Source organism: Pongo abelii, chromosome 4 (genome assembly GCF_028885655.2).
Source record: "Pongo abelii isolate AG06213 chromosome 4, NHGRI_mPonAbe1-v2.0_pri, whole genome shotgun sequence".
Classification (NCBI taxonomy): domain Eukaryota; kingdom Metazoa; phylum Chordata; class Mammalia; order Primates; family Hominidae; genus Pongo; species Pongo abelii.
In genome coordinates, this window is record NC_071989.2 from 179,834,864 (window position 1) to 179,847,209 (window position 12,346).

The 12,346-nt window shown below is 34.9% G+C and overlaps 1 protein-coding gene across 13 annotated transcripts in view; it reads left to right on the forward strand.

Moving 5' to 3' along the window:
- The window catches only part of RANBP17 (RAN binding protein 17), a 434,785-nt gene that overhangs the window by 100,817 nt on the left and 321,622 nt on the right, over positions 1–12,346 (forward strand). For all 13 annotated transcript variants that reach the window (XM_063724390.1, XM_002816186.5, XM_054556222.2 and 10 more), the window contains one exon: positions 8,487–8,622. In XM_063724390.1, the coding sequence (XP_063580460.1) occupies positions 8,487–8,622 (136 nt within the window). The remainder of the gene's footprint in view (positions 1–8,486; positions 8,623–12,346) is intronic.

Sequence of the window (12,346 nt, forward strand, 5' to 3'; positions counted from 1 at the left end):
CGGAGCTTGCAGTGAGCCGAGATCGTGCCACTGCACCCCAGCCTGGGCAACAGAGCAAGACTCCGTCTCAAACACACACACACACACACACACACGCACACTGCCACTATCTCGTGAGAAAACGTATATTAGGAAATAAAGTAGGTATGTATTTGCCAATGAGAAACAAATATTAGTTTTTTATTTAAGCAGCAAACGTATTGAACGTGTTGAACTAAGATTTGTGTTTTGGCCTGCATTTCCTGGAAAACAGCCTTGGGTGAAGTTCATGGGCTAATATTTTTCTGGAGGTTAGGAAGAAGAGTACATTTTTAGAGAAGAAAGAATAAGAGGAAAGGGAAAGTAAGTGAGACAATAAGAGAAAACAAATACAGTCAATCTTCATTATTCCTGGATTCCATTTTTTGTGAATTTGCCTACTTCATAAAATGTGTTTCTAACCCCAAAATCAGTACTCATGGTGCTTTTGTGGTCACTTGCAGACATGTGCTTAGGGATGAAAAAATTTGAGTTTTGTGTTGCACTTTCCCAACTGAGGTTGAACAAGGTGATACTCTGCCTTGTTTCAGCTCCTGTACTGCAAATAATTGTCCTTTTTTATATTCTGTTTAGAGCCACATTTGTCATACTTTTGTGCTTTTTGTTGGTGCTTTCAGTGTTTAAAATAGCCCAGCTGTATTGTTAAAGTGCTATTTAGTGTTCCTAAATACAAAAAGACTGTCATGTGCCATACATGGGTTAGATTAGCTTTGTTTGGGTACCAGTGGGAGTACTGTGAATACTGCAGTAGTCTGTGAGTTCAGTGTTAACAAGTCAACAATATATTTGAAAAAGCCTCTCTAAACAGAAACACAACTGCAATCCATTGACCAGAATGTTGTCACCAGAGGCTTGCAGGAACCTAATTCTGTATTTTACCTAGGAGCAATGGTTCATTATTCACTAATTCAGTGTTCACAGTGACTATAGAACATAACTACCATGAATAATGAGAACCAACTGTGTAAGGTGGTGTATTACTGAGAAAATACAACTGGTTGCTTGCTTTTATAAGAATTTTCCTGGAGGCCACACGAAACCACTTGTGCCTCAGAACAACTGATGGTTGGGGCAGTAAGGACAAGCAGTATATCCATTGGCTTCTTTCTGTGTCTCGTTTCTTACTGTCTACTCCTTATGTCTACTCCTGGGGTATTTCACTTTTCCACACTTCTCAGTTGTGTTTCCTGGCCTCTTTGAGGAGCTGCTGGGAAGACAGAGCTTTAATTGGTCCTGTTGGAGCTATGAACAGGAATGGTGGTTTGTCTCTCTTTTCTGGGAAGATTTATAACTACAGAAACTGTGTGAGTCTTTTCTGGGGCTACAAGACAAGTGGCTGAAGCCAGGGGTGAGGTGAGAGGTGATAGTGTGGTTGGTGGGTGTGCAAGCAGGGCCAAGCAAATTCAAGGTGGGGCATATTCTAAGACTTACACAACAGTCTGGAAATAAATATGCATTTTAGAATATTGAGATTCTTAATTAAGAATGATGTCTTAACGTAAAATTACAAAAAAATCACTTTCATATGAAGATGTTCCAAATAATTGGAACTACAGTACTGTGACTTTCTATATGTTATATATAATAGCATTCCAACTCCTCAGAAAACACTACCAAATTAGAAGATCATGAAGCTCCTGCCAAAAATTTATGTGCTATTTTGGCATGAAAAGTTGAAGAGTCATAAAAGCTCCTAACATTGTGATGGTTTATAATTATGACTGAAACATGCTACTTTAAACATAGGAAATAAATATATTTACACTCAGGCCACATAATTCTAATTAAATAAAGACATTTATAGTCATTTTAGTTTCATTCATCATGACTAAAATGAAAACCTCTTGAGAGATTCTCCAGGGATTTTGTCTTATTCATCATGCGTCCTGTTAACTCATTTATGCATGCAGTTGCAATTTTTTAAATTTTTGCTATCAGACCTTGGCGATGACCTTGAACAATAGGATATAAATAACTCCCACATGCTTAGCATTCCAATAATGGAACACTAGGCATAAATGTAATCCACTAGTGCTAGTAGAGTGAGTGCTAGCTTCTTTCAGACCTATTCTACTTAGCTGTGCCACCCTGTGTCTCTCATTGCTCTCACCTACCCATCTCCCAGTCATCCCTCATTATCAAGACTTTAATAACTAGCTCAGAGTTTTCCTCTCTCTCCCAAACCCTACTATTTTATAAATAACTTCAACTGCTTTCTGATTAGATAATATTTCTCCCCTTTTCCTACTCATAAGCCTCCAGTGGCTTCCTATCACACTTGAGACAAATTTCAAGGCCCTTGTGATGGCCCAGAGTATCCTGTGCTACTTCTGACCTCATTTCCTACCCTTTCCCATTTAACACTTGCTGTCCTTTGAGTATTACCAGTGTGTTTTCACTTTAGGGCCTTTGCACTTCTCTTTCTTCTGCTAAGAATACTTTCTTCCAGATGTTTGTATAGTACATTTGGCCCCTGAACAATGTGGGAGTTAGGGGCACCATCCTTCCACACAGTTGAAAATCTGCCTATAACTTTAGACTCCCCCCAAATTTAACTACTAATAGCCTACTGCTGACTGTAAACCTTATTGATAACATAAACAGTCAATTAAAACATATTTTGTATGTTATATGTATTCTATACTGTATTCTAACAGGAAGCTAGAGAAAAGAAAATGTTGCTAAGAAAATCATAAGGAAGAGAAAATAAATTTTCTGTTCATTAAGTGGTTCTTCATAAAGGTCTTCATCCTCCTCATCTTAAATATTGGGTAGGCTTAAATGCTGAGAAGGCGAAGTTGGTCTTACTCTCTCAGGGATGGCAGAGGCGCAAGAAAATTTGCGTGTAAGTGGACCCGCACAGTTCAAACCTGTGTTGTTCAAGGGCAAACTATTCTCCCTCACTTCAGTCAGGTCTGTACTCAGATGTCTTTTTCAAAGAGGGCTCCTCTGACGTCCGTATCCAAAATAACATCCTTACCCCACTTTATTTTTCTTAATAGTACTTATTACCTCTGGATGTTGTTTATTCTACTAGAGTAAGGGAAGGAATAAGCTTTGTTTTGCTTACCGCTGTATTTTATCTCCTCTGTGTAGCAAAACCTTAACCCTGAGGGAATTTAGGGTTTTTTCTAATTTGTTGAGTGATAGTAACAGAAATTGCACACTTCTGTGGATAGGACCCATTGTCACTTGTTGTTTTTAACCTCAACTAGGCCCTCAGCATTGCTCGGTGATTCTATTTTGTTTCAGTAATTCTTGTCTTCTGACTTCTAAACACCTATTGGGCTGTTTCAGTGGGATGTTGTATCCCACATGCACCTCTAATTCAGTGACTAAAATTAAACTCATCTTTTCCATCACCTAACCCTGACTCTTCACATGTCTCTTCATCGTACACTCAGTTTCCCAAGCCTGAATCATGAGCGTTATCCTTAACTTTTGCCTTTTTTCTCTCTAGCATTCATATAGTCATCAAGTTCTGTCAGTTCTGCCTTTTAGTTACCTCAGTTAGTCCACCTGTCCTATCTCCTCTGCCAGTTTAGCTACTATCATCTTTCACCTGGATTAGTAGTACAGTTTTTAAATGGACTTTTTGCTTCCTTTTTGCAGCCAGAGTAATCTTTCTAAAGTACAGATCTGATTATGTCAATGCTTTGCTTGAACTATGCAATGACTTCATTGTTTTTAAGATGAACAACGTGGCTTATCAGGCTGTTCATTATCTGGCTCCTGCCTGTCCCATTAGCCTCATTTTCTGCCATTCACTACATTATAGCCATGTTGAACATTATACAGCTGAGTAGCTGGGATACAGGCTCCTGCCACCACGCCTGCCTAATTTTTTTATTTTTAGTAGAGACAGGATTTCACCATGTTGGCCAGGATGATCTCAAACTCCTGACCTCAAGGGATCTGCCTGCCTTGGGCTCCCAAAGTGCTGGGATTCCAGGCGTGAGCCACTGCGCCTGGCCCCCTGCCCCTTTAGATGGCTACACATGCTTTCCTGTTTGTTGCAACACTCTATGGCTTTGCCTTGTTCCATCCTAGAATATTAGGAAATAGCATTTGTTATAGGACTTGTCATTCTTTTTTCCAGCTGCTTCTTTTATCTTCCTCTTGATAGATTATAGATTTCTAGAGGACTGGGGATATATAGGTCTTGTACTTTGTTGTATTTTGAATGCCTGACACATATCTGACATATAGTGGGTCCTCAAATTTGTTGACTGAATAAATGCTTATTTAGTTGGATACCTAGGAAAATTCAGAACAGTTATCCAAAATTCATTTCATTGTGTTTGAAATGGCATGCTTATACTTGGATCAAAAATTATTTATCTTTTTATTCTGTGCTTTTTACCAGAAATAATTTAAGATAAACGAATAATATATGTAGGACAATAAATTGAAACTGGGAATGGATATTATACACACATTGAGCATCCCTAATCCAAAAATCTGAAATTTGAAATGCTTCAAAATCTGAAACAGTTTGAGCATCAACATGAATCTCAAAGGTCATGCTTAAAGGAAATGCTCATTGAAGCATTTCAGATTATGGATTTTTGGATTCGAGATGCTCAGATGGTAAGTATAATGCAAATATTCCAAATTTCAAAAAAATTAAAAATCTGAAACACTTCTGGTCTGAAGCATTTCACAAAAGGGATACTTAACCTGTATATATTGGTATGTATAGGCATTAGTCTTATACACTTGTTAGAGGTGGCAGCACATCTTCAGAGGGCACTGTGGTAGAGACTGTCAATTGTCTTTCATCTCTTCTTCCTTTCCCTTCCCATAATAAAGTGCTTGATTGTTTTCTTGAGCAAATGACCACTCTGAATAAAGACTAGATTTTCTAGGTTGTTTTGCAGCTAGGTATGGCAAAGTGATCATGTTCTGAGTGTAAATGAACATGTTATGTGTAATATATGTAGACCTAATGGGTGGAGCTGAAGAAGCTACCTTAGACCACAAAGTGCTTGTGGAGGCAAGTGTAACAACAACATGGAAGGAACCTGAGCCCCTGATACATCATGGAGCACCAACTAGCTTTAGGGAACTACCCTGGATTTTTGCTTGAGAGAGAAATAAACATTTGTATTATTTAAGCCATTGTTATTTTGGATTTCATACACTTGCAGCTGAACCTGTACAACTGCTAAAACTTCTTTGACAAATGGATCGTATACCCTGCTGGGAACTCATTCCTACTCTCCTGCTGGTGGGGATGTCATTGCCTCTTAGGCAAATGCAGATCACCAGCTTAAAATGAGTTGTAAAGGCACCCCAACAAACTTTTTGTTCCACATCTTCTTTGAATTGGGGAATGTGTAAAAAGGAAATAAAAGTAAATAAGAGAAAGTGCATAAAATCAACAAAGAACTTGAGTAGGAGAAGGGAGATCCTATGCAATGAGGAATTTAAAAGCAAGATACACCTTATTTAAGTCACTTGACAAATCACTTGGCTCCAGAGATGAAGTTTGCTGTATATATCTATTTATTTAACTAAAACTTACTCCAATAATCTGCTAATTCACCAGTACACAGATTTTAAAATTTAGCTTTACTCCTCCTCTCAAAATTAGAAGATAAACATATCACATCCTATTAGGAAAAAAAACCTCAAAACCTGTTTATAATAATCTAATTCTTAAATCTAATTCCTCAGCAAGTTCTCCATAAATCTTAGCAGTACTGAGAATATTTGGTATGCAAAGGGTACTTTTAAATAAGGAGCTTTATTTATAAATATAGGAAATAATCACTATAAAAACGCTTGTCAAAATATTTTTTCATAACATGTTGGCAATACATAGCAAGTTTTTAAAAATTTTCATATGCTGTGACCTAGACGTTTTGTTTCGAGAAGTCATTGAGGGTAAAGGAGGGGAAAGTAGTTATGTTTTACTTAGAAATATGAATTTTTATCCAAAATAAGATGATTAAATTTTGATGTAGCCTTAATTTTATGCAACCATTAAAAACAGTGCTTTGGAAAATTATTTAATAACATGGTAAAAATAATTGGTCAAGATATATTTAGTGTGATGGATTGTAGAAAAGAATAAAAGGTTCAGTAAGTGTTCTGAATGCATAAGTGAATCCTAGTATATATGATAAATACTTCATAATGGTGAACAAAAGATAGTCTCTACAGGAAATAAATGGTTTTGAAGCAACTGGGTAGGCATCTTTAAAAAATAATGTTAGCTCCTTGTCTCGCACTGTATAATCAAGATGAATCTCAGTGTATCATAAAGGTAAATGTAGGAAAAAAGAATCACAAAAATACCTGATTCAGGTATGACCTTGCTATTATGTAAAATCCATGAAAGAAAAAATTGAACAAATTTTCTGCATGAGAAAAACAATAACAAAAACTTCTGCATGACGTTAAACATTATAAAGTGGTAGTCCCCAGGGACTGGTTTAGTGGAAGATGGTTTTTCCATGGACCGGGGCAGGGGATGGTTTCAGGATGAAACTGTTCCACCTCAGATCACCAGGCATTAGATTGTCATACAGAGCACACAACCTAGATCCCTCGCATGCAGTTCACAGTAGGGTTTGCCCTCCTGTGAGAATCTAGTGCTGCAGCCGATCTGACAGGAGGCGGGGCTCAGGCGATAATGCTTGCTTGCTCATTGCCCACCTCCTGCTGTGCAGCCTGGTTCCTAACAGGCCACGGACTAGTACCGGTCTGCAGCCCAGGGTTTGGGGACCCTTGTCATAAAGTCAAGAGACAAATTAAACACAAAATTGTTTACAGTTCAATTATAGACAAAGGGGTCAACCCTCTGATATACAAATAATTTGTAAAACTCAGTAATTAAGAGACAACCAAATAGAAAAAAAATCAGCAAAGGATATGAGCAAACAGGTCACAGAAAATGACATGGGAAATTTTTAACCTCACGTAGATAAGAGGTGTACAAATTGAAATACACCGAAATGCCATTTTTCAACTTTCCAGAAATTCTAATTGTCTGTCATCCTGAATTATCTTGTCTGTGTGTATATACACACTCTTAGGGAGTGATGGTAAGAGTATAAGTTATTTCAATTTTTATGGAGTGCACTTTGGTAATAGCTATCAAAATTATAATAATTTATGCTGTTCGAGTGAATAGCTTGACTTTTTGAAATGTATGTTATAGATGGACATGTGTGAAATGACATATGCAAGATTGTTAATTGCAGTATTTTGTAACAGCAAAAAATTATAAACAACCTTAGTGTCCATCAATAGGGGAATGTTTGAAAATATTATGGTGTATTCATATAATGGAATGTTAAGCAGCTTCAGAAGAGAATGAGGAACCTCCTTATGCCTGATGTGTAAAGAGCTCTAAGATTCATTGTTAATTGGAAAAAGCTAAGCTTAGAACCATGTGGGTAATATGTTCTATGTGTTCAGAAGGGTTGGGAGGAGAATCTATAGTCATATTTGCCTGTACATACATAAAACATTCTCTGGAAGGACATATAAACTATTAATAATGTGATATATATGTTCATGTGTGCATATATGGAAGAAACTGGGTGGGTCAGGGCTAGGCAGAGCTGCCTTTGTGCAAATTAGAAAAGGATACTGCTTCATCAACCTCTACTTCTGTCTTGAAAAATTATTATATTATATTGATTTTGTTAGCACAAGGTACTTGGCGGTCATCCACCAGAAAATTTTAATGAAAATAGATAATATTGAAGGATTTTTTTTTGAGGTTCTGCACTAAGTTTTTCATTATATTGAATTAAGCTTTTTCTGTAGGAAATTTAACATAATCTTCAGTTCATTTATAATTTTCTAATAATAATAATTTTGAATAATAATAAATAGAAAAGTTATGATTTTCTCTTAATAATAGTTTAACTGCTGTTAGGAATATTTGATTTTGTTAAGATCACCTTGTAGTTTATTTAAGGTAAAATTTTATTATTCATTAAGGGCGGGATATAACTTTTGATAGATGTACCTCTTGATATTTTTTTGAACTTTGAGTCATGACCTCAAAATATTTAATTATTTAGAAATATAAGATTAAGTAAAAAGGTGAAATACAAAACTTCATACTTAATATCTTTCTTCTTTTACTAAAAATTTATATCTATGTATAGGGTTTTTTATGTGTATGCCATGCATTTATTTTATCAGTTTTTAGTAAAATAATATCTGTATATACATACAGAGTTTTGCATCTATATGCAAGTATGTATATGTCTTAGGAAAAAAAGGCTAGAAGGAATTAGACCAACTTGTAATATCTCACAGTAGTAGGATTTCAGATGATTCAAAAAATATTTTCTTTATATGTTTTTGTATTTTCCCACTTTTTACAGTGATTATATGTTATATTACATTTATGGTAAATGTTTTAATGTTGTTTCTCTAAGGTTTTGTACTGAAGCTTTTTTTTTTATTTTCCCTTCATGAAGAGTTTTTCAGCTTATATCTTTAATGGATACCGGATTGCCTCGATGTTCTAATGAGAAAATAGAGCTTGCTATTCTGTGGTTCTTGGATCAGTTTCGTAAAACATATGTTGGTGATCAACTTCAAAGAACCTCAAAGGTAGGTTTCTACTAGAGAGTTTAAAACATGTTATTGGAGATGAAGAAAGATGTACATATATAACTGAATGATGTATTTGGGAAATTTCTACATAAGACGTGTAATTGATTAATCAATTGATGAATTGGTGTTGAAGTGCAGTGTAAAATTAAGTTGCTTGTTTTATACCTAGTTTACCATTTTCTTTAAAGATTGAGTGGCAGAGAGGTAGTGTGAATATGTTTTACATGGATGGTCATTAAATAGTTGAGATTATTTTAAACACTAATCAATTTTGCCTTATTGTATTTCAAGATTGAAAGCATAAGATTTGCTTTTTTAGTAGTCCCGGGGTTTTTTGGACATTTATTTATTTATGTGGCTTCTAGTATATTTTACTAATTTCTTGGCATTTGTACATGATTAAATAACAAGGACTAGGAAAATTAGATGTGTCCTTAAGAGACTGCAAATAACCTTAATGTTAGGAGTACTCATAGTATGATAATTGAATGTTTAGCATCAGCAAGTTAAGATGACTTGATCTTAAAGTATAATGAAAGATTATTAAGAACATTTATGTGAACCCTAAGCAGATATTTAGTAACATTAGATACCGACACTGAGTAAAATCTTCGCCATAAGAAGTTCTAAGGATATTCTCATTTCTTTTGAACTTACAGTTTGTTTTAGTGGTGTTGTGGGATTTTTTATTTGAAAATTCTAAAATAAACTTTTTGTACTCATTTTAGCTGTTTTATCTTAGGAAATTTAACCTTCAGTTTACTTAGGATTTTCTGATAATAATTGTGTAGTAGTGTGAAAAAAATATTTTGTTTGATTTTAAGATTATCCTTTAGTTTATTTCAGGTAAAATATTCTTTACTCTTTTAAGGAAATGATGCCATTTGATAATTTCTTTCTCAAATATATTATGATATTATCATTTAGGATTAATATCAATAAAATTCTCTTAGAATTTAGCTGCCACCAAATGAGACCATTTGGAAGAAAAAGGGTAGCTAGAAATAAATGTTTTAGGTTGTCAGTAAGACAACTTAGAATCAGACAATAATTACATACTATCAAATTTATATAACACAGTGCTTTTTTAATAATCCCAGATGTGATACTTGAATATTGAATATAAATCAAATGATGATAAATTTTCTTGTTTAATATGTCCAGAGAGTATCTTTGCTTTTGCAAAAGGATTACTCTCAAAATATTGCTAATACAATATTCATTTGGTGTAGGTCTTAAATCAAAACAGTAAAATATGGAGTAGAAAAGCCTTCTAATTATTGTTTTGAAGGCACCTGGAAGGAAATATGTAAAATGAGACTAGTTGTTTTAGGGCTGTGGGATTTCGGATTTTGTTTCAAAACTTTTAATATAAGGTAATTGTGGGAAAAAAAGCGAATTACAGATTAGTTTTTCATTTTTGAAAAAGCTTGCACTTTAGGAAAAAGTAAACACATCATCAGAATGGTATTGGCTCCTTTATTGTAACTTTAACATTGTTGGTGTGTGTATCTTACCCTATTAAAGGAAGTTAGTCCTAAGATGACAAAATTTCTAAGGCATTTCTATTGCATAACCCCAGAGTGAAACTAAATCTTCCTACTTTTTGGTTTCTCTGACTTACCTGCCAGTCTGTCTTAATAGAAATCATTTTCGCAAGTCCTTAATTATGTGTCCCGTCACTCTCCTAGGAACTCTTCATGCTAGCTTTATTCCTTACAGTAGGCTTGCAAGGTTGGTATTAATGTTCTCATTTTACTAATGAAAGAACAGACTCTCTAAGACATTTCATAAGTACTATATATAGAATTTTTTTAGCAACCAACTATGTAAGGAAGACTGGGTGGAACATATTTCTTGGTGGGTGTATTGTCTGATTCCAAATTGTGGCAAAAAGTGGGAGAATACTAGATAATAGCAAATGAATGTTTAACAATTAATGCATGCTTATTTTGTACCAGGAACTGTGCTAAGCACTTTTAAGCAGTCTCATTTAATTGTATCATATAGAGTATGACTTCAAGGTTCTTCCCAATCTCTTTTCTGCATATGTTACCAGCTTCATACTTCAGTACACCATACTTGCACTGCATACTTTATATGTGGTAAACTTATTTCAGGTTCTTCAGCAGTCTGTGCTCTTTGTTAATTCCAGGTATTAGAAGAAAATGTTCCCCCTGCTTAATTATGCCTAGTGTTCCATTATTGGAACGCTAAGCATGTGGGAGTTATTGATATCCTACTGCTCAAGGTCATCGTCAAGGTCTGATTGCAAAAATTAAAAAAATTCCAACCTCAGGCATAAATGGGTTAAGACACTATTTTTTTTAAATCCAACTTTCACTTCTCTGCCTTATTCTGCCAACTACTTATTGTCATTAGAGACCCCATCCTTTAGTATCCCCTTTTTAACTTTCAAATTCTGAGAGTGTTCATTTTGTCTGTGTTCTGTAGCACCCATTTGTTCCCTGTTTTAATATTTATTACACTGCTTTGTAATTACTTGTTAGTGAATAGACTATAATTTTGGTTAGTACTATTTCTGCCTTGTTTATTGTCATCTGAAAGAGCCTGGCATGTATGTATTGTTTGTATGCTTTCAACTTACTGTTGAATGTGTGTATTTAGTAGAATTCTATAGGAATTCGGCCTAGATTTCATGTATAATACTTTCAGGTAATAGAGGATATATTCTTGAGTTGGAAAATGATGCTGACTTGAGTGAAATTATTCAGCAGTTATAAATAAGGTATAATATTAAGCATCTTAAACATTTTATAAAAGCCTGTATAGACAACAGAATATAATTTATAGAAATAAGTTAGTTCTTCAGGAACCCAGGTGGAATTACTAAGGTGTCTTAAGTGATGTGTGTGGTAGAAGTCCTATATGTGAGAAAGAATGTTGTAAATAGTAGCCATAGGCATTTATTGAGCAATAAGTCTGTGTCAAATACTTTGCTCAGAACTTGAAAGGCATTATATAATTTCATTGTCACAAAAATGCTATGAAAATAGCGATTTTGTTAAAATCCTCCCTTTCTGTAGACATGGAAATTGAGGTTTAGAGGGGTTAACCAATGTGTTTAAGTGGTTCAACCTGTATTTGAACCCTAGGCACCTGACTGCACAGCCTGAGCTGCTGACCACTTTGTTATATTGCCTCCTTTCTATTGGATCTTTCCACTGGGATGTTGAATGGGCCCTTCAAACTTATTTCCAAAAAGGAACTCACTATTTTTTAGAACTCTCTCTTCCTGCTTCCCATATTTTAAAGAAGAATGACATTGAATTTCCCTTTTGTACCTCTTGTATCCAATCTGTCACCTAATCCTGTGAATTTTACTTTTGGAGGATCTCTCAGGTGTACTCCTTTCTTCCGCCCCTTTCTTTTTAGCCTCACTTTCACTGCTTGTTATTTCCTATGGAATTTCAAAAGTATTCTACTTACCCTCTTTGTTTCCATTTTGCTTCTCCCCACTCTAGTCTATTTTCCATACTGCCACCAGAGTATTTTTTATTAGAAAACCAAAGAATAATGTAATGAACACTCATATGCCCATCATTCAGTTTTGTGAAGTCTTAATGCTTTGCTATATTTGCTTCAGATCTGTGTATTTTTGAGTTAAACATGAATAATCCTGTTGCTGCTCTGGTTTCACTTCTCTAGCTTCTTGCCCCAAAGTAACCACTGTTCTAAATTTAGTATTATTTTCATCGAT